The sequence below is a fragment of the Eleginops maclovinus genome, chromosome 3 (genome assembly GCF_036324505.1).
Source record: "Eleginops maclovinus isolate JMC-PN-2008 ecotype Puerto Natales chromosome 3, JC_Emac_rtc_rv5, whole genome shotgun sequence".
Lineage (NCBI taxonomy): Eukaryota > Metazoa > Chordata > Actinopteri > Perciformes > Eleginopidae > Eleginops > Eleginops maclovinus.
The window spans coordinates 2,552,588-2,575,794 of record NC_086351.1 but is presented as its reverse complement, the minus strand read 5'-3'; the positions used below and the strand labels follow the sequence as shown (position 1 = coordinate 2,575,794).

The 23,207-nt window shown below is 42.5% G+C and overlaps 1 protein-coding gene across 6 annotated transcripts in view; it reads right to left on the bottom strand.

The window, feature by feature from the left end:
- sema6cb (semaphorin 6Cb) overlaps positions 1–23,207 on the bottom strand; it is a 149,994-nt gene that overhangs the window by 30,772 nt on the left and 96,015 nt on the right. For all 6 annotated transcript variants that reach the window (XM_063879382.1, XM_063879383.1, XM_063879381.1 and 3 more), the window contains 9 exons: positions 18,084–18,174; positions 16,182–16,304; positions 13,833–13,921; positions 13,438–13,655; positions 12,843–12,974; positions 12,465–12,620; positions 9,921–10,097; positions 9,041–9,178; positions 2,693–2,770 (listed from right to left, as the gene is read on the bottom strand). In XM_063879382.1, coding sequence (XP_063735452.1) covers positions 2,693–2,770; positions 9,041–9,178; positions 9,921–10,097; positions 12,465–12,620; positions 12,843–12,974; positions 13,438–13,655; positions 13,833–13,921; positions 16,182–16,304; positions 18,084–18,174 — 1,202 coding nt within the window. The remainder of the gene's footprint in view (positions 1–2,692; positions 2,771–9,040; positions 9,179–9,920; positions 10,098–12,464; positions 12,621–12,842; positions 12,975–13,437; positions 13,656–13,832; positions 13,922–16,181; positions 16,305–18,083; positions 18,175–23,207) is intronic.

Below are 23,207 nucleotides of genomic sequence, written 5' to 3'. Positions count from 1 at the left end.
ACAAATGTTACGGTGGGTCAGATTGGACGCCGAATGGTTGTGATACCCACTGATAAACAACACTGATAAACAAACACTGATAAACACACTCTGTCCCTGTGCTCGATTCAACTGAGCCTTAAAAACACACTCAACATATTGTGGTTATGGAGTTCAAGCTGCTTCACTGAGCACTTTTATTTTGAAAGAGGATCGTTAAGGTGGGTCGGTTTAGCTGCTGAACTTTATGATATGTAGGCCCAGTTCCAAACCAAGCACCAAGTGGGGAGCGGGAGTGATTAACCCTTTAACAGTGGGTCTTGTTACGACCACCTCCACTTCACTAGGGGTCTCTCTGTTTGCGTTTGGCTTGCTGACTCCTAATTTAGTTTCAGGTATTCCATCCATGAACCATATGAGCCACACCTGAGTGGACACGGACCTGTCTTTGCACATGTTCACACACCCATACACGGGAAAATTACTGATCCAAGTTTGCTTAGATTGGCTGAGTTCTTTGGTTTTGTTAAATCGTTAATAAATATGCTTTTTGCTACGCTTAACTTGTCTGGTCTACTATCTTTGTTGCAGCCTATGAGCCAGTCTGCATCGGTCCTGACCATAAGCACTGCTGCTTGTATCCGTCATGAAACACTCTGTGTACAAGTAGCTCCGTGCAAACATTTACTAGTGAACTGGGCGTTATTTATATACAGATTACAACTTCCAGGTTAGATGGTATTTTTTTTAACGTAGGATAATATACGTGTGAGGTATAGATCCCGTAACCGTGTGCATTTGATAGTTAAGTTTTGTTTTGAGACAGTTCCAAAATACAAGCCCCTCATAAACATCAGATTTTAAAAGGCAAAGACGTTTTTAAAGAAAACATGAAATATTTTTGTATTTTTACGGTAATTATTAGTTTTTGTTTTGCTGATTCTAAACCGTGATTACAAAAAAAGTTACGAGAGCTCCCGTTTCTGCCGGAGAGATGGGTTTCTCCCAATGCTAGCAGCTGTATTTAAACTCTCCACCGTGCAGGAGCCTCGTTCAGCTGTGAGTGTTACAGAAGACATAGTTCAACAGTCCGGGAACAGGAGTGTGTAGAGGTCTGGTTTAGATTCGGGACGTAATCATCACTACCGCTGACTCCTTTTCCTTGTAAGTGTGTTGAAATTGTGACTCTATGCCTCTTACTTTTCAATCAAATAAGTAGATTTTCTTTCTGGCTTTCAAGAAACAGCAACAGCTAATGGGAATACTTCTGTGATTTGAATTGGTCTTTTATTTTTCTAATTGAATTCCTCCTCCTGCAGTTTTCTAAAGCCCTCGCTCTGACATCCACTGACTCTGAAATCCAACAAGATGGAGGGTTTCATTTTAATATGCGTATTATACACTTTGGTCACTTGTGGATAAACTAAATTGGATACATGGTGAGGGTCTCAAAAGGGGAACGGCAGAGTGTTTTAGTTAAACCCGGCGGTCTGATATTCATCATGATGTTGTTGCTCACTCGTCCGATTGCAGATTAGGTTATCGATTATCACGATTACAACGCCGCAGAGGTGCATGCTGGTCCGGTTGATGTGCGCGCCTCTGAACAACTCACTCGAGATGATATGAGAATTATTGCTTCTGCGGCTACTCGGCTCCACGTTATTGACTAAGTTACAAATGTGTCCGCTGTGAGTGAGAGAGCTAATAATGTCTTCAGAGCGGCCCGACCCCACAGTGGCTGAACTCGCTAATTAGTCCGCCTTTCGTCCGGAGAAGAATTAAAGTCCAAACCTCCTGCTGGAGGGTTTGATTAAAAAGCAAATCTGCTCACTTCAGTCCCGCGCTGGGCCCTTGATTAGAGACCTATTAACCTTCTGTTTAAGGGGGAATCCACACTGAATCACATCAGGCAGAAAATTACTGCTGAACTGTTCATGAAAGTTTGAAGCTCGCTGCATTTCAGGCCGCACCACCGCCAGTCAAGTGACCATGTGATCTTACATGATAAAGCAACATCAGATAACATTTCCACCTGTTATTCACATTCAAATGACCGTATCCTGGGCAGATTTTCTGTACGTTTTCTCCGACTCTTCTTTCAAACCACCTGTAAGATGCTCAAGTTCTACTCCATCCAACAAAGGGAATATTCTACATGTATCGACCATCATTTCATTCATGATTTATACATCTTTAAAACATTCCTCATCTCCAAGAGAATTCTAAATAAAGTTTTGGGGGATTGAGTTTGTGTTGACAGACTCAGTAAATTGGGACTGTAGCCGTCAGCTGTCAGACACACTTCATGACTTTATTTACCTTTCACTGAGCCCTGAAAACTGTCCACATATCCTACTGTTGCAGACTTTCTCTACCCGATACACCAAGCTCTTTTACTTTAAAAGACGAGCAGGATAAACCGTGGCTGTAAAACTCATATTGTCCTCAGTGCATTGTGTACACAAATGCAAAGAACACCTGAGCTGAAATCATCATCATCAGTTCAGCTACAAGACACAGACACCAGCACAGCTCTCTGGATCATGTGACGGCTTTAAAAAAAGGTATAGTAATGCTTGTAATTGAGAAATTGCAATTCATTTTAAGACTTTTTCTCATAACTATAAATTAACCGTAACACAGACAATCCATGATTTGAGCATGCACTTAAAAAGAAGTGTGTGTGTGTGTGTGTGTGTGTGTGACTTACTTGAAGCCAGGTGAGACGGTGGCACAGATGCCTGACTTGAGCCAAATGCAGTACGGGTCCCGTGAAGACAGACAGCTTCTGCACAAGAGACAGACAGACACACGGTCAGTGATGGAAGTAATAGTAGGAGAGCAGAGTGTGTGCGTGTGTGTGTGTGTGTGTGTGTGTGTGTTCCAAAGCCATTAGACCGAACATGTGGCAGAGACAGAAGTCACAGAAACACCCCCACTCGTTAAATCGGAGATAAAAAAAATCACTGCAGTTTCATTTTCATTAGGCGTGATGAAAACAGTTATCATTCAGCATCTCTGAGTGTCAAAACAACAGCGTTATTATGGCGGCATTAATCCCTATATCTTAGCCAGTCATTTTGTTGTCATGCTAATTAATTGGCTAGTTTGCAGTCTGCTGATTTAACGTTTCAGTACAGCTACGTCTGTTCTGATCAATGGATGGAAACACATGGTTGGCATTTTATGAACACAGTGTCCGCTCAGCAGAGCTTTTATGTGTGAATGAAATAGGAAATTAGCTGTTTTTTAACAATCAGTTTTAAATAAATATCCCACTCACACGGTGTTCTTCAGAGAGCAGATGATCACAAAAAGGAGTTCAGATAAGTTTTGATTTATTTGGAGGACTTTTATTTTCCTACTTATTGGAAATACCTTGTGTTGTACGGTTCTGGTTCTCAGGCTTTAAAACCCAAATCCATGATGGTTTTAATCACATAAATGACACCGAATGTGTACCAACGTAAACATTATTAGACCCGAATCAAAACACTGGAATTCATTTTATGAGGAAATCCATTGTACAATTTGTGAGGGACAAAAGACAACTTCTTCGAACAGTATTTAACCAACTATTTACTCCCGTTTAACGTGTTTATTTTTATACATTTCGTTTGTTGAGCCCTTCTCCAGTGAGTCGGGGCTGTGTTGTTCCCGGGATGCTGGCTGAACGACAGCTGGAAGTTATGATCCGCGGCCTATGTAGCTGGATGAATCCCTCCTCCCCTCGGCAGCTAATGGATGCTTCCTCACACACCGTGACCGCGGGCGAAACAAACACACCTATCTGTCCATCGTAGCATGACAGAATATGAGAGGCCTGTAGTTTTAAAGAGGGACGAGGGACACGAGCAAACTCATGTCATATATAAACTGCAAATATGGGAACAGCGTCGGGCGGCGAACAAATGAATCTGTCTCTCCCTGAAACCACAGCTGGACACGCCTGGCCTACTTTCCCATAGTGCTTCAGTGCAGAGCCCTGTCATGTAACCGCAGAGGAAAGATGTGATGGAGAGAGGAGGGAGACGGGGGAGAGAGATGCGTGTGTACCTTATGGCCAGTGTATGAATAATTTATTAAAAAAAGGCGGGCTATGCAGTGTCACACACACGATGGGGAGATTAATTCTAGCAGCTCGAGGTGCTCCGTCACACCGCGGCGCTGCGACAGACAGAGAGTTGTTTCTGCTGATGAAAGGAGAGTTTGTGTTTCACTCTGAAGTTTGGATTTCCATTTCTCATGCACGCTGAGAGGCGTCAATATTGGAAGAATGATGATCAACATTCAGAGTGTGAACCGAACAGAAACTCCAGTCACTACTCAGCTCAGGAGTAGAGTACGTCTAGAACAGGGGTGTCCAAACTACGGCCCGTGGCCCACTTTAAATTGGCCCGCAGCAAATGCTTGAGTTCTTCTTCTTATTATTGTTGTTGTTGTGTTAATCAGCCACATTTTCAAATGAATTCAGTCAATTAAAGTTGATGAAAAAAAGCCCTTAAAAAATACCTTTCATATTTCCTCTTATCATAAGACATCTGAGGCTTCTGTTTTAAAGGATGAGCTGTGATAAATAAATGAAACCGTACGGAGAGCTGTGATATATTGTGGGTATATTCAATTATCCAGCATCATTTGCCTACATTTGATTGATTTTGCTAACTTATAACTTAACTTAAGTGGCAACATACTCTCTATACTCTCCTCTGAGCGATGTTTTTTGTGGATGTGGTCCTCAGGGAAAAAAGTTTGGACACCCTTGGTCTCTAACAAGTACTCACTGAACTTATTCCTAGTGTTTGTGCAGGTTAAGGGACACCCTGTAACTTTGACTCAGTATAATTAACACTAGGATGCTTATCATGTACAAATCAACAGACGCTTCTCGGGATATTTTCCAGAGAAAAACAAACGCCTCCTGACAGTCTAGACAAAAAACAATCGTCACTAAATCTGCATGAACTGCACGCTTGTTTGCATTATTAAAAAGACTGTAGAAAAACAACAGCATGGATTGTTTTTGGAAATGCCTGAAAAGACTCAGTAACTTTGATGCCTTTTTGACAGCTGTTTCTTTTATTTCCTCTGTGTGAATTGGTTAGATATCTCCAAGGCATCTCCAGATAAGGTGTTCTTGTTCTTCTTTACATTTACATAAAAACAATCAAAAAGAATAATTAAAAACATACAGTGTGTGCAAAGTACTTTGAGGACGCCGATGCATCCATTTATACTGAGGGGGAATGGTCTCCCTGTTGATCTGCAGGGAGGGACGCTCGGTGGGATTTCTCTGCGGGGTTTACAGGCTGAAGGTGATGATGGTGTGACACCTGCACTCACAGTTCAGATAGTTGTAAATACTTTTAGATATTTAAAACAGGCCACAGGAGTCCTCATTAAAACTTCCGTGAGTGCCGTGAAGGTTTGACATGACCACCAGCGCTCTGCGGATGTTTTTATTGTTGTTTACTTTCACCTCTCATGGCGTTATTTAGCATTATTCATCTCTAAAGGGGCTTTAGATTGGCAGCAGATAAACATCACCATTGTTTGTCTTCAGTCTATTGTCGCTGCATAGTTTGTGCTCATTATGTCGCTGCTGCTGGGTGAAAATACAGTTCACTCTAACCCCAGTGATATTTTGTAATTATACAGGCTGCAGGATTAAATACAGAGTTAAACACGACGGGCTGACAGCGGATCAGTGGAAGAGTGTATATCAACAGACATGTGAGGCTCTCAGAATGGAGGGAAAGCACATTATGTTGTGCTGGGAATGTGACTCATGGCTACTGATGATGGTTAATGTATTCGGAACTCGTACCCGCACGGAGGAAGTAAACAGCTGGAAGTACAACCAGCACCTTATTCACTGAATCAGAAAACAGACATGGATGTAAGTAGGAGCGGGTGATTGACGTATCTGCTGACTGCCAACATGAGACTGGAACAACGCTCACTGTTTCTCAGGAGACAGTCATGGTCCTCTTAAAGGTACATTACACATGTAAACACGAGGGTTTAGGCAGCACCTCGAAAACCCTTCTTTAGAAAAGGACCTAATAAATAACTAAGAACATAATTGTTAATACAGCAAGACAGAAAGTAGTGAATGTGCTCTTTCTCTCAGAACAGTCACTGTTCAAATGAAAGGAAATATCCACTGGAGTAGAAAATCCCTGGATCTGCAGACTCTCAGGGTTTGGGGCCTCTTTTGCCCTTTTATTGTATTTCATTATTAAAAACTCCCATTTCCTACAGTTCCTCCTACAGCCGCTGCTGAAACCTAATATTGGCAGCGGGGCGGCGAGTGAAAAAAAAAAAAGAAGCCTGGCGGTGCAGGCTACAGTGAGGGAAGGAGAAAAACAAGCAGAGACCGGGAGAAAATGGAGGCAGACAACAGAGAAATCTAACGTGGAGGGAGACAGATTCACTGGAGTGGTAAAGGAGGATATGCCGGCTGAAACCTGACCTCCTGCCCACTGCTGATGAGGCTTACGGGGCCCCTAATCCCAGGATGAGGTGTGCTGTGGCTCTAGTCTCTAGAAAGGATTCTGGGGATGCATTCGGTCCGTGTGCTTAAGTAGGACTGGCCCTATCTGTTATGCACCCTCTTCTCCATCGCTCAGGAAAAAAAAAACACAGCAGCCACCATTGCTGGCACCCAGCCAATCAGCTGGATCCAATTTATGACTAAACGATGTTGAGAGCTTCTCCAGGCCTTTGCAATGAGGGCTTAGCATGCTATGGGGGTAAATGTATTCCCTGGTGCAGCCGGGGAGAAATCCTTCCTCTGGGTTGAGAGGGTTTTAGGAAAAAAAGGGGGGAAATACAAGGGGCCAACATTCCTCCCAGCCCCAAAAATAGATCCCAAAGCCCGGGGAGTGAGTACATTAAGTAAAACAACGCCTGACAAAACAAAAGGCAGCAGACAAAGACAGTTCTGCTGTGCTCTCTGCTCATAAAGTGTTCCTGAAAGCAGCGCCAGGGTCTCGACAGCAGCACTGTGAAAGCTCTGTTGTGTATCACTTACAGAGTTTACACCAGACGCTGACCTGCGGCCGCTGTGTTTATGGGGTGGTAAGTTGACGATGAAATGAGAAACGCTGTTCCCTAAAAACCGGGGTCAGGGATCAGATAAAAGAAAATGTTCTCATGGAGGAAGATGATGTCTTTGCCATGCACATCCGGGTTTTAACCTTTGACATGTGATGCAGTGATGTGTCCTAATATACTAAATACTGTCAACCAAAGTCAGACAAACACTGACAAAGAATATACGTTTATTTATAATAAAACTACTACTTCCAATTATTCTACCACTACCAACTGTCTCTAAATAAGAGGGCGGGTAGGAGAGTAATCTGATTACTGGCCTCCTGCATGTGTAAGCCTGTTTACAGTAACCAGTGCATGCTCACACATGATCACTGGTTTCCTGTAACCTGATTTAACAGGGAAAGCACCTTCTGGCATTCAAGACTAAGGAACCAGCTCCATTAATTTCCAACAACACAATTACGAGCAATTTGTTCTGCTTTAAAATGTCATACTGTTATGACCGGCTGCCACGCTTCAATAAAGGAACAATGGATTTCTGATTCTGAGTTTACCAGTGACTGTAAATCCCAAGGATAGGAAATGATTAGCTTTCTAAGAACACACTCATTGCAGCTTGTAAACAGATGGGTTCACGTTCAAGATCAGTCAAATCTTATAGTTCCGGCAGGAATCAGATCAGAATAGAAATCTTAAACCCTGCCACTCACTTCTTTCCATCCTGTACTTTCCTGCTGCTCTGTTTAATCTGACTCTCACATGCCACCGACACTCATAACCTCAGAGTGCTTTCAGGGTAAAGTGTAGGTAAGGTAAATAATAGCATACCATCTGCTATTTGGAACCGGCTTTTCTCCCAAAGCCTCTAACAGCCATGAGCAGTGGACACATTTCTTAAATTGGTATGTGCAGAGGAAATTGATTCTCCTTTACTTGAGTTACAGGCAGTGTAAGTGTCGTTTTCTTCCCGGTACACAGCGAGGGCGCCCTGAATTCACGCAGAGCTCCTGGTCAGTGAGGTCTCAGGATTCAGGCTGATTTCGACACGTTATAAAAGTATTTGACATGTTTTGTTTCCATGACTTTTGCCTTTTTTCCAGCCAAAACCTTTGCTTTATGGGTAAAAAAAATGGTACATTTAAAATGGATGAATGTTAATACTCTATTGTGCCAATACTGTTCTTAAAAAAGGACTCAGTCTGATACATTTTCCCTCTTATGATTGGTTTTATCCGTAGAGAAACATCTCCCGACTCCAGTTCTGAACTCCTTTTGAACTGACGCTTATCAGGGTCCATGTGAGATAACGGAAACCTCCTCCAGCTCTTCCTGGGGGATCCCGAGACATTCCCTGGCCACATGGTGGGTATAATACCTCCAGTGTGTTATGGCTATGCTTCGGGGTCCCCGGCTTACAGAAGGAACCCAAATAAGATGCTAAGCTACTTCCAGTAACTCCTTCCTCCTTTTACCAGAGATAACGTCTTCACGAGTTCCTCAAGTTATCTCTGGAGGTGAGCCAGACAGTTAAAGTTCATGACCGCAAGACTCGATTCAGTGTGGATATTACGGTATCTCAGGATTTAGTTTGGATTCAAAATGGTTCAGTACATGAGGGTGCTAATTAGAGGATACACTCCAGTCCGCTATACGCTTAAAGTGGATGTGGCAAATCATGCAAACGTAGTATATTAGCATCTCTATTCTTACATGCATTTATGTTTCCCTACACGCCCCACTCTTTATTAGGATCCACATTAGCACTAGCTTGACACTAACACTATAGCCACACCTAATCTCCTCTCATGTATTTAATAATCAAGGATGGCAGTGAAACCAGAGATTATTTTAAACCATCACGAAGCAAAAGTCTGCTGATAGGTGACTTCTAGCCTAAATCCCAGCAGACTCAGAGGTGTTTATTTGCTAATCAACAAATTGATTAATCAGCTAATTGTTCCACCACACAGGTACACACCCCCCACAGGTGACTCACTTCTTGCAGGTGGTGTAGTTGGCGCAGCGGCTGAGCGGCACGCGGATCACGCAGCTGGAGAACGCCACGAACAAGGCGTGATGATCCCGATCCAGCTCCAGACCCAGCACCCTCCTGTCCTCCCCCTGCACGTTACACCTAGGAACACAGAGCACCACCAACGGTCAGCAGCAGGCATTTTAAAAATCAGCCCTGCGGACGACTGGCACTGTTGGAGAAGGCTACAGCAAGCCCGTAAAGCAAACCTCTATGCAGATAGACTCTTCACACTGTGCTGACAGAAAACAAAAGAAGACACAGAGGAAGAAGCTTCGCCTGCAGCCGCACAGGGTGATGCAAAGTGTTACAACACACAGAAGAGTGGGTGTGCAGGACGAAACAGAGAGGAGAGAGGGCGAGAGAAGAGGACTAAGAAGAAGATTAGAAGTGAAGGAGGAATACAGAAACACGGTAGAGCTGCACGCAGAATTGAACGGGCCCTCGCATTCACGTCAGCTACATTTTTTCCCGATAATCTCTCCTACAGGCTTTTATTGGAAACATTTTGCACTTTTACTGGGGTGAGGCTACTGAAAGCTAATTTGAAATATGTCCGAGTAACGGGCGTACCGAATGTGGTGACATCGGAGCAGCTTTATGCAACTAAAGCCCTGAAATTCAATGGCAAATTTTACTGCAGAATTTTCAGTCTGGGGTCAAAACTTAGGGCACTTAACATGTAGTATCCTTAGAGGTAGCTCAGGAATATAATCATTTGTACAAAAACAATACTTTTTTAGCATTTTCCATCTAATTAAACTCAAATAAATCAATTAAGGACAACACGAAGGGCTTCAAACAGGACGGACAAACACCAATATCAACATCAAAGCAGACTGACTTGCTGGGGTTGTACACGTCGATGTCCTCCAGCAGCTGGGTGCTGAAGGAGGCGTTGGCCCCCTCGGTGCTGGCCAGGATCTTCAGCACGTGTCCGTTGTCGGAGCCCAGAAACACCACGGTGTAGTTCTTATACGGCCCGGCGGACGTGTCCACCGCTATCTGGGTCAACTTGAACCTGGAGGAAGGTGAAGATTGTGATTATTTTTGACGGATTTTTGGTTATATTTTAAGAGGATCTGTACCAAACAAGGCTTTTAGTTTAGGTCTGTATAAGACAATATTCAGGCAACAACACAACACTTCAGTCAGATATTTACACATATTGCATTTACCACTTTTACATTTTGCAAAGACAACAATTTTCTATTAAAGAAAGAGCGGTGGGGTGGCTCCTTTTCTTTAAAATCTGAAACAGTTTGAGTCATCTGGTAAAGATTGGCTGGAAAATGTATAAAAAGTTGATCACAAAATAAACTAAATGCGCCTCCTGCAACATGTAGATGTGTTAAATCGTGCAGGCCTAGTTTAAAGTATTGTTTACCTTGTAGAGAAGATGACCTATGTATAAACAGACTGATTCAAAGCTTGGATCTTGTTAAGTTAAGTCGATGATGTAACTGAGTGGGCTAACGACGCCATGTGTGTTGGTTGGCATCTTCACGTTGTTTTTTTGTTTTGTCAAAGTCGATCCTCCATGATGACAAAACAAACATGTGGGCGAACACTGAGCTCATTGTATTAAACATCAGCGTGCAATCAATCACTTCATCTAGCATCCCCCTAATTCCCTTCCCTCCATTGCCTACATCCTTTAATCCATTAATTCATCCCCCGATCCATCCATCCACCCACAGCCGGAGGATCGATGCCTCCTTCCTACTGCGAGCCACTTTTCCTCCACACTGCAGTCTCTCTCCAAGCCCCAGCTTTCTCTCTTTGTCTTTATTAAACATTTCAAGTGAGATTTTTTTTATTTGGAGCTCCACTCTACTTCATATTCATCCACCCCCCCCCAGCCCAGCTTCACCACAGCCTCTCCTGCTGGCTCCAGTGGAGCGCCGGAGGATTAGGAGCCGTGCTGAAGGGCACCTTGTCCGGTGGCTGTTGTTGACGGAGGGATGAACTTTACTCGTCTTCTCTGCTTTTATTTTCTAGATTCAGGATCGTTTTGAACCTGCTTCACACAGTCAAAATGCAGTTTACTCTTAACATCAGCACCTATATGTTTTAATTCCAGGCTTCAGGTAGGATACTTTCTTAACACCTCTGAATTCAAATCCAGACAACAACCCTCTGTTGAAATTCTCAATCTACTGAAGTACAATCTGTACGTGTTGTACTAAGGGAAGTATCCAAATTGAGGCACACCAGCGGCCCTCTGTCCCTCCCCAGATGGTCCCACGGACGCTGCTGTGTTTACCCACATAGACCTGACAGTGTGTCCCTGCTTTGACGGCGTGATGTGCTTCTGGTTAGATTTAATTTATCTGGGTTCTCTCTGGGGAGTCGAGGCAGATGTGATGTTTTCGGAGCCAGATGTGAGACGGCACATGTTTCCCCAGCGAGGAGCCGCTGCCGTGTCTGGCTGGCTGTCAGCCTGGCTCTGCTTCAGGAGGCTGCTGTTTGTCGTGTGTGTGTGTGTGTGCTGAATATGTGATGTGTACAAACATTTCTGAAGTTTATGCAACACTGTCTGCAACACTTCTACATTCAGCCCAACATCGTGTGAAAGCAGTGGATTTGCGCAAACACACACACACACACACACACACACACACACACACACACACACACACACACACACACACACACACACACACACACACACACACACACACACACACACACACACACACACACACACACACACACACACACACACACACACACACACACACACACACACACACACACACACACACACACACACACACACACACACACACACACACACACACACACACACACACACACACACAGGTCAGCACTGGAGGAAGCCCCCCCTCCTCGTGCCGCTGGTCTCTGACGTTGGCAGGGATCGAGCGCTTCAGTAAATCCGATGGGTTTTAATGAGGAACATGGTTGTGTGTTCCACCTGAACTCACTCATCAATACCACATCACAGCCCCGAGTGAGGAAACACCGCCGGTACATTATTTAGAGATGGAAAATGATACCTGAATAATAGTCCCCACAGGAGAGAGCCTGTAGGTTCTCTTATAAAACCTGCAGGAATTGTAAGTAAGCGTCCATCTTTACATTGCTCATGTGGCCTTACAGCTAGCTAGAAACGGTAACTCAGATGTCCTCTGTCCTCTTCCCCTCAGCTCTTCCTGGGGGTGATCTAGTAATCTTTCCAGGGTTTTCTAGGTATAGTACCAAGCCCCACTTAGCTCAATAACTAACTGAATGCATCCTGACCGGGAGGAATGGAGGAGGCTGCTCAGTGTTTGTTTGTGCAAGGCCAGATATGTGATGCCTGCAACATTTGCAACACTTACTAAACTTTGGGAATGAAGAGTGCATTAAACACGTCCCCTACCTGCTGGTGGTGCGGGTGAAGTAGGGTCTGTCGTTGACCGAGGGCACCGACTCGTCCATGAGCGGATAGGACTTGATGAAGGTCAGCGTGTCGTCGGGGAAGGTGGTGGACGACTTGTAGGCCGCCGCTGATCCCTCCCCGGCGCAGCATCCCGGCCTGAACAAGAGCAAAGAACAAAGCCATCAGACGAAAGATGTGAAAACACTGGCATCAGTTTGGTTTTGGGGACGCTCAGGAGGGAGGAACAGGTGTCTTATTGTTTTGTTTGGTTCTGAGTTGACTGTAGAACAACAACAGCTGCAAAACTCCATCGTTAAAGGCAGAGAAACAGGTTTTTGGAAAGAGACAGTTTGTTATTTTAGAGGTGTGTTTGTTCACCTTGGTTTCGGGACCTGATCCTCGGGAACAGGTGTCCACGCTGTCTCACTGTTCCTCTGCTCTTTGAATTTGCCACTGAAAGCCTTCTCTATGTCGTCCATGTAGAAAGCACACACTGCAGAGCCGGTGATGCTGTTGGCGGGAGCACAGGGGAAGGCGGCATTAGAAAAGATGGAGACAAAGGTCTGGAAAGCAGCATATGGCAAAGTCTGGTGAAACTGTCTTTTGTATTAAGGAGAGCAATGGAATACTTTTGTAAATATTTTTCTACATTATATAATCCAAATAAATATTATTGCATATCAATATGCAATAAACCACAAAAATATAAACTCAGAACTGCAAGAAAACAGCAAGGATAATATAATTCTTGCTGTTGGTGCATTAGTCTTTATTGATCTAAATCCTTTAAGTACTACTTCTTTTTCTGTGTAAGGTTCATAGGCCAAGGTGCAAAGGCAACAGGTTGGTCTGCGTCTTTTAGAAATAACTCCTTTATAGCTGGAAGTAACTTTACTTTTTATGCATGCATCTTCTTTTTCCCAAAGGACTATAAGTAATGATATTGTGCAGAGACAACCACATGGATTCTAACCTGTTGGCCTGCGTGGTGAAGACCCCGAGCACGGCCGGCCGGTGGTTGATCTGCAGAACGTTTGTCAGCGACTGCAGAACATCGAAGTAGAAGAAGGAGTCTCCCGGCACGGAGCAGTTCAGCCGGGCCTTGAGGAATGACGTCCAGTAACGTTCCAGCACTCTCGGGGAACCGCCATTATCATTCTTACAGACACGTGCGACTCTGGAGAAAACCACCTGAGGGCACAGGAGGCGAACATCCCTTACTGCGGATAGCCATCAATCATGTTTATGAACAGGAAATAATTAGCAGACATTAAAAGTGATTGTAAGCATCTGGCACGAGATATTGACTTCATTCCACCCTGACAATTATACAGACACCACACACCACAAAAGTGTCTGAGGCCTCACCTTGCCAAGAGTGGTATACTCCACTGCGATCTCACTGAAGAAGAAGTATACGTAGTTCCCGTACTCGATAGCGTGCAGGAAATGGGGCTCTGTGGGAGGCAGGAGACAAAAAAACATGTGGCAGTGAAGACTTATTCCTAGAATGACATGTGCATCGAGAGCAGGCGATCAGTGGAGCTGGTAAACACAAACGCTCAATTTGGACAATGGGCCCAGGAGAAATGCTGGGAGAGAGCGTTCTGAAATGGCACATTTACATATAGGGACAGAAAGATAAGGAAAAAACACGTACTATCACGGAGATAACAAAGCAGAGCTGGTCCTGGATCAGAGCTGATAAAAACACCCGTATCACTGAGATAAAGTCAGTCACTTTTAGAGATGAAGTTCAGCCAGGGGTACACACACGACTGAAATACCTAAAACCTAAAGATTGTGTTGAGATCTGCAGACAGATTTTGTGGATTCAAATGTTTGTCTGTCTGCTGGAAGCGATAGAGCAGTACAGGAACAAATTAGCATTTTAGCACTTCCATGATGAGTTAGCATTTTAGCACTTCCAGTTCCCATCAAGTGAATCATTACTTTTGAATGCATTGAGATGCCTGACAAAGTCTGTGGTTAACACAAGCTCAAGAGATGTTTGTGTTATTCAGCTGTTGCTAACAAGTTTATAAACGTCATCACACCGAACATTAGCCGCCTTTAGCTTAGCGGTGGTGTCATGCAGCCATGTGACCGTCATGTAGTTAGTTTATATCTTGCCTAAATTGATGGCATTCACACTTACAAAATGGGAGATCATATTTTGTGCAATATTCCCAAATCCTTTGTGACTTTGTGACTTTGTGCTTTGATGCTAACTTTGGGTCCTTCTACAAAAACACATCGTGCACTACTCTGTTGTCTCACTGTAGCTCCACAAAGACACATTTTATGTCTTGATAGGATGGGAAATTAAATAGACTACATGCCCCCTTAAATGAGGATGACAAGGAAGGTATCTCTTGTGTGATGATTGAAGATCAGGAAATAATTGACCAATTTGACTGGATAATTATGAGCTAATGAAAATGACAGCCTTGGTGAAATTTCCCGGGACGCAATCAAGACACAGCGGTGTTAGAGAGAGACATATCGATGGCCGAGCACAGAAACCAGCTCGGAGAAAACAAAGAAACTTCTGAAATGAATGTTAATCACTTCCTTCTGATACGATCTGCGACTGTGAGTACCAGGAGGAACGAGAAGCCCGCTGCCTGAATGATTACTATAGAAGGGCAAGCAACGATAAAAGATTTGAGAAGAGATTTGCTACCCTCTGAGTGCAGTGAATCCTGGTCTTTTGCAGGCTTGGAATATGATTCCAAATGGAAAAGCAATCAGGACCAAACTTTAGCCTTTGACAGTTTCATATATCAGAGAAATAAAGAGTCGCCCAATTTCCAAATCTCAACACCAGTGCCACAACTGTATGCTAGTGTGCTTAATACTGCTCTGCATTACACAGCATGGGTGAATACTTGATTCTGATTGGTCGATTTGGATCACTTTTATATCGAGATAGTAGACAGGAGGAGGACAATGCAGTCATCAGTCTGCAGAAAGATTTATATACTGATGGTGCATTGACTCATGATGGCTGATGAAGGAAGTAAACATTGAAGGGAACAGCAGAAGAAGACAGACAGGAAGTAAGTACAGCAGCAGAAGAAGACAGACAGGAAGTACACACAAACAGCAGAAGAAGACAGACAGGAAGTAAGCACAGCAGCAGAAGAAGACAGACAGGAAGTACACACAAACAGCAGAAGAAGACAGACAGGAAGTACACACAAACAGCAGAAGAAGACAGATAGGAAGTACACACAAACAGCAGAAGAAGACAGACAGGAAGTACACACAAACAGCAGAAGAAGACAGACAGGAAGTACACACAAACAGCAGAAGAAGACAGACAGGAAGTACACACTAACAGCAGAAGAAGTCAGGCAGGAAGTAAGCACAGTGGGAACAGCAGAAGAAGACAAACAGGATTTAAACACTGAATGGAACAGCGGAAGAAGGCAGACAGGAAACGAGCACTAAAGGGAACACGGTATGGGCTCTGGCAGTGTTTAAAGACTGGTTAAGGGATAGAAAATGTGAACAGACTTTACCACGGAAATCCTTTTGTTACATTTCAAATCATTAAATCATTGTTTAAATCAGTTCTGTGATTCCTATTGTTAATTTATTGAGTAAGTAGCGGTGTAATACGCGAGACATTCTGCAGCTTTGCATCGGGACCCTTTTCACCTTAATGAGCGGCTCTCTGCACATTATCTCTTACTGCTCATCTACGCTCACCTCTCAGCCATTTGGAGTCGTACTTGACGGTACGCAGCACAGGGCTGCTTTCTCCCAGACTTCGGTAAATCACTGCATCGCTCGCCAAGAAGTCTGTCATGGTGGCCGAGTAGAAATCACCGCCTGAGATGAGAAAAAAAAAAGACAGAAAAAGGTGATTTCAGATTACATTGTCAGGGATCATAACTCCCAGGAACAACCCACTTCTTTGAAGCGTCTATTTTGGTCACAGGTGACTTTTATTTTGCCCTTTAGAAAGAGGCTGATGATAGCAGATGTAGGAGAAAGTGTCACTTTTAATAACACCCTGTGTGAACTTTGCATAAATGTCAGTGGAAACCTGGCAGGATGGAGTCTGGCTCGGCCTTCACTCTCCCTGAACCCGACCCCGACATGTTCACACAGTATCAGCTTCGCTCTGCTATCATTAGTGCAGAAAATCTAACCACACATTAAAGTCCATCAAGGGGCAAATTCAGATTACAGCCTGGGATGAATGTGTGCACTCATACTTAATCGCCCAGATAAATTAGGAAGGGTGTAGCTGTACTTAAGTTTAGGTATTTGATTTCTTACAGTCTCAGAGGTAATTTCCTTCTTCCACCTTTATATTAAATATACATACATACATTTCTAGATAAAACAATATGACATATGGTTATCAAACATTGTATTGTGATCTGTATGCATCTACATGTACTTTCTTATTACTTTGTGGTATTGTAATGTTCATTTATTTCCTGTACAGGACTTTCTTACTTCGAGACCTTTTTTTTAAGAGGATTTTAAACGTATTTATCAAAACTCTGAAGTTATTTCACTCTAACAATTGAGGTCCCTTACAAAGACTATGTTTATGGATAATTCAGCGGGGGATACTTTTATATAAGTTATGATTTCTTCATTGATATCAAAATAAATGTAAGTAATGGGTGAGGGAGTGCGGTCGTCTTTCAACCCTAGAGCAAGAGGATCTGCTCTGCATGAATGAGGTGACAACGGGTGAATGACTCGTAGTATGTAAAGCGCTTTAAAGGGTCGAAAAGACAGTCCGTTTACCATTTAATGACCCCATTATAATGTTATTACACGTACAGAACCTTTTATCGGAGACATGTTAAGATCAAACAATGGTAATGTGTTTTAGAAAGTTAAACTATGACTTTCATCTTGTAGCAGTAAGAGTGCATTCATCTCTGTCAGGTGCATTATCATTTAGAAATGTCAAAGGTTTAAAATCAATATGCATTAAACAAATGGAAAAAACTCAAAGCTAGGCGAAGTTCTAAACGTTTGGCCAAAATATGAGGTACAAATAACCTCTCAAATAAATCCGATCCTGTAAAACTGGTAGAGTCCTAATCCCTCAGAGAAATCATAAAACACACTTTTGATTAAAAAGGACGAAATTCAGGACTTTTACATTTTTAAATTTGGTCTCGATCGGCTCTCTTCACTAAACTACTAAAATCCATTTAATCATTTATCCTTGCAGTGGAGCATCACCTGAAAAGCCTCTAAAGGCAGATCAGCCTTTTGTGACTTTTTAGGAACTTTTTAGGTTGAGATTAGCTACCCTGGTATTTGGATAGTTTGAGGTGTTTTTTAGTTTAGTCTAAACTGTGTCTAACTCTTGACACGTTAGAAATACATCATTTAAATACTTTGTGTGTAGTGTCTGACACCTATCCTCGAGCTTGGTTTAGCTTATGAAGGTGTCCCAATTTCAAATCTTGATTCTGTGTTACTTGATTTTAGAACATTTTGTGAATAAAAATGAAATTGAAATGTTGAAGCCTTAATCAATCTGGAACATAGAGGACACTGAAGAGGAGAAAGGGCACAGATCAGGCGCTGTGGGAGGTAATCATATGACTTTTCATTAGCTTCTGCTTTACTCACCTGCAAAAAGACCCACGTTGGACTGGCGAGACTCAAAGGGGCATCGAGCCTGTCCCACCACCTCCTCCCCCTCCTGCTCCAGAGTGGACATCTAGGTCAGACGGGACACAAGGGAATACTTTATTAGACCGTTTACACAACTGAAAGGCTAGCCCGGTTGAGAAAATTGGACATGAAAGACAGAGAATGGAAACAGCGAGGTCACGGCTGCAAAATCAATCAACAAACAAAAGTATTTTATGCGGGAAATCAATCTGTGATGATGAAAGGAAACGCATGCATCATTAAGATTAGTTTTATTTGAAGTCTTGTTTGTGAGGCGGGTCCATAAATAAACGGTGTAATGGTGGAGGTCCTGCCGTCACGAGCGGAAAGGATAGTTTATCTCTCCGCCGCAGATATTTAGCTGCTATTTTCCAACATGCTGTTAACAAGGTTGTAAAGCTCGGGTACAACAATGAGTAAAACCCAGTGGTGTGTGTGTGTGTGTGTGTGTGTGTGTGTGTGTGTGAGAGTGTGTGGAGTGAGCACGCAGAGCAGATTCAACACCCTGTGTAGCAACAAGGAGACACACACAGTCACACACACACACACACCTTAAACAGTCCATTAACACGTGGCGTTATTTATGCGCTGCTGTGTCCCCTCAGACGCAATCAGTGTGTGTTCTCTCTTTATGTTTTCATACAAGAGGAGGTTTCAGGTTCATATTAGTGTTTATTCCTCTCCTGGGACATGTCTCCATGCTTTAATGTTCAAAAACCTCTTTATGTTTCTCATACTGCCTGTGCTGCAGCACCTCTTTTCACCCTCTGTCTGAAACCAGAGCCCAGTCTGCTCTGATTGGTTAGCTGGCCGGCTCTGTTGTGATTGGACAACTGCTTAGAGATGTCCCGGCCCCTTAGCCCACATCATCACATAGAATGAGTGGGATGTCCCTATGTTACAGCAAAGGGGAGTGTGTGTGGGAGAGAAACACACTTCTGGAGGGAACACAGGGATTTTAGCCTTTGCAGACCATTTACATGCACTAAAACCTACATGAAAGGGAAACCCCCAAAAAGCACAATAGGGCCTCTTTAAAGAAATTGCAAACGAGTGGAGGGGAACCAAATGGGAAAACTTGCACAAACTAATTAAGGCCAGACTGTCAGAAACTCACTCTTAATGGGACTTCCATTGAACAAAGTATTTGGTATAAGGATAATCAATAACGTTACCCTCGTCCTGTTGTGTGAATGATGTTTCTGTTGCGGATTATTTAGTTTGCTAAGTGCTGTAAGTCATTGTCGTCTGCCAAGAGACTTTAGATTCAAATTAGCTTGAAACTGATCCTGGCACAATAGAGCTATTCCACTTATTGGCAATTCATAAATTTGCGCCTCCTTCTGTTGTTAAAAATCCGAGCCTCACAGCAGCTTTGTGAACTGTTTTTGATTTATGACTCAGTTAAAAACGGCAAAGAGAGTGAGGTGTCACAACAAACGTTTGGGATAAATGATAGCTGCACATATGGGCTGATAACTCCACTATTAATACTGCATTGTGTTTTAAATACTGTCAGATGTCCCCCATCTGCCACAGGAGGGACATTGAAAGTATTTATTCAAGATTTATCACCATAGAGAAAGAGAGGGTTGCTTTAGTGCTGCAGATAGCTGTAACCATCCTTCTAAAGTGGATACACCAAAATGTCCATCGCTTTGGGGCTATTCATTAAAAAACAACTCCCTGTTAGCCACTTACATTTTCCAATTGGCAGTGTTTTTCCAAGATGGTGCCATTTCCAGGCGAGAAAACCGAATTGTAACCATTGGATCAATTTTGGTTTTAAAGTTGAACCGTTTTTTTTTTTTATAAAAGGGAAGTTAAATGTCTAACTTGGTCACTTCTTCAGAGCTTTGAGGGCCAAAATGTTAAAAGGTATATGTGAAAACACTGATAAATGCAGAAAAACATGTATTGTTAAACATCAGCATGAACTCTACTCTTAATTCCTTGTTTAATGGACTTAATGGACTAATCGAGCAAACGGCAGACATATGACCTCCTCGCATGAACTCCAAACACATTCCGTGAGAAATCTGTGCTCCGAACGCTCCAGATTTTAAAAAGGGGTCGCATGTGTTTACACCTCTGAACTTGATGCAATCCAACACAACAGCGCTGCCCTACATATCAGTGCTGAGAAGCCTCTACTGGATCCTCCCGTGCAGCAACAAAGAAAGTGCGATTTGGTGAGAAAAGCTTTTTGTGAAGACATGAATAAAACATATTAAAAAAAGGGGGCAAAGACGGAGAGCGATTAATGCGTTCTGCAGTTTGGCTTCACAACTGGAAGCAGAGCTCAGGGAACGTGACGGGGAGGAACAACATGACTCCCAGGGTTTGGTCATACATGTGAATGATTTGATCAGTGGGACACGACATGTTAACATCTATTCTGATTTGTTGTCCTGGTTGTTGCATGTAATGTCTTATTTTGACCGTTTTCTTTCACAAAACCCTAGAACATAATTTTTTCAATTCCCCAACTGCATTTCAAGCCTAACCAGAACTTATGTCTTTAAGGGGGGCTTTACTATGTTCATCACAGGATCATATCAGTATTACATTCCTCTCCTGGGACATGTCTCCATGCTCTAATGTTCAGAAAGCTCTTTATTTTTCTCATACTGCCTGTGCTGCAGCACCTCTTTCCACCCTCTGTCTGAAACCAGAGCCCAGTCTGCTCTGATTGGTTAGCTGGCCGGCTCTGCTGGGATTTGTCAACCACTTAGAGATGTCCCGCCCCCTTAGCCTATCACGTGCAATGAGTTGGAGCGCTAGACAATAGAAGGGCATGGGTTACATAGTGATGTCACTATGTTACCGAAGTAGAAAAAGGAGTCGAAAGCGTTTCAGGCAGGGGGGGGGGGCAGGGATTTTAGCCTTTGCAGACCATTTACATGCACACAAAACAATAGAACACAACTGGAAGCGGGAAACCCCAAACCTCTTTTCAGCTCAGTCTGCTCTGATTCATAGTAGGGATTATTATATTCCTCCAAAATAAACACCATGAAAAGGGATCTTTTTACCCAGGAGAGTCCGAGTCAAGTAATGGAATATTATCAGCAGGATTGCGACCATGGAAACCGAAAATAACCACAGTTAGCGTTCAGTCTCTAATCACATTTGTGCTCCTCAAACAAAATTAAATTAGTTTTTAAATCTGATTAGGAGTCCACAGTATTGATCAGACTCGTGTCCTGCAGAGTGACGTGATTTGAAGTGAAACAGGAGGCTTGGATGAAGCTGTAGCGACGGCAGACAGATGGATTAGACGCTTTAAGGTTTTGTTGTATCACAAACGCATGTTGAAGACAGCCCGGCTACAGAGCAGCTGTCTCCGCAGTCTGGTCAGTGGAGCTGCATGTTCATGGTTGGGCGGCCATTCACGTCTTTGACCAACACACACACACACACACACACACACACACACACACACACACACACACACACACACACACACACACACACACACACACACACACACACACACACACACACACACACACACACACACACACACACACACACACACACACACACACACACACACACACACACACACACACACACACACACACACACACACACACACACACACACACACACACACACACACACACACACACACACACACACACACACACACACACACACACACACACACACACACACACACACACACACACACACACACACACACACACACACACACACACACACACAACCCTCCACAGATTTCTGGTGTAGTCCCAGAGACAGATTCCTTGATATGATTTACTCTCCCTCCCCGTCTCCCTAGCTGTCTGGATACACATCTCCTGCTTTTTTTTCCAGGCTGGGGAAACAGACGCAGCAGGGGGGGTGGGGGATGTGGGGAGGCGGTTGCAAAAGAAGAATGTGTGGAGGTGTTTTGTGTAAATCAGGCGATGATGATGGGATGGAGATCTGTATGCAGTTCTTACATCCATCTCTCTCCTGTGTTAACCTCTGGAAGCAGCTGAGCAGAGACACTGAGCAGGTCCCGTGTGACACCTGAGACCTGATGGGATCCAGGTTCTATCAGTCTATCACAAGATTCATTTCTTTCATAAGCCCCAAAACAGATGGTCCAAGATCATATATAATGTGACAAATACTTATGAATTTTAATCTTTAACGTGTCTTTAAGTACCTTTAACAAATCATTTCAATGGTAATATTGATTATTATTATTAATGTATGTATGTGATCTTAAATATATATTTTACATACTACTAATCATAATAATAACAATATTGACTACCATTAATAATTAATTTATGCAATTTTAAATATAATTTGCATGATAATAATAAATAACAAATATTATTATTATTAATAATAAATATTAATAGGAAATATTAATAATAATTATTATTAATATTTATTATTACTATGTACTATTAATAATAAATATTATTAATAGTACATATTAATAATAAATATTATTAATAATAATAATAATACATATTAATAATAAATATTATTAATAATAATAATACATATTAATAATAAATATTATTAATAATAATAATACATATTAATAATAAGTATCATTATTAATAATTCATCGTTATATTTAGAAATATAAATTGGCCCCACAAAGCAAAGTTTGACCATTTTGCACGGGGTTAAAAGCAAAAGTAGCTTATGATGATAAACCCAAAGCAGATATTTATTGTTATACTTTAAATATATAAATAAAAAAGGAATACAACACATTGCATGATAATTAAGACTTTCAAATATTAAATGAGAAGATTATGTTTCAGATGCATTATAAAAAAACAAATCAGGGAAATGTTTTAAACCTGTGTTAATCAAAGTCCTTTCAGATGTTTCTGATGAATGATAAATCAAGTACAAGATGATTGAATAAATACTGATCGAGGGGAAATCCAACAACATGGAAGATGAAAGTCCTTTTGAGTGTTTGTACGATTATTTTAGAAATCATGACTTGGGTAAGCATCTTTATACATGATACAAACATCTGGTGTCTGTTCACATACAAGAAATGACAAAGATTAGTGTATGAGGAATCGAGAGGAG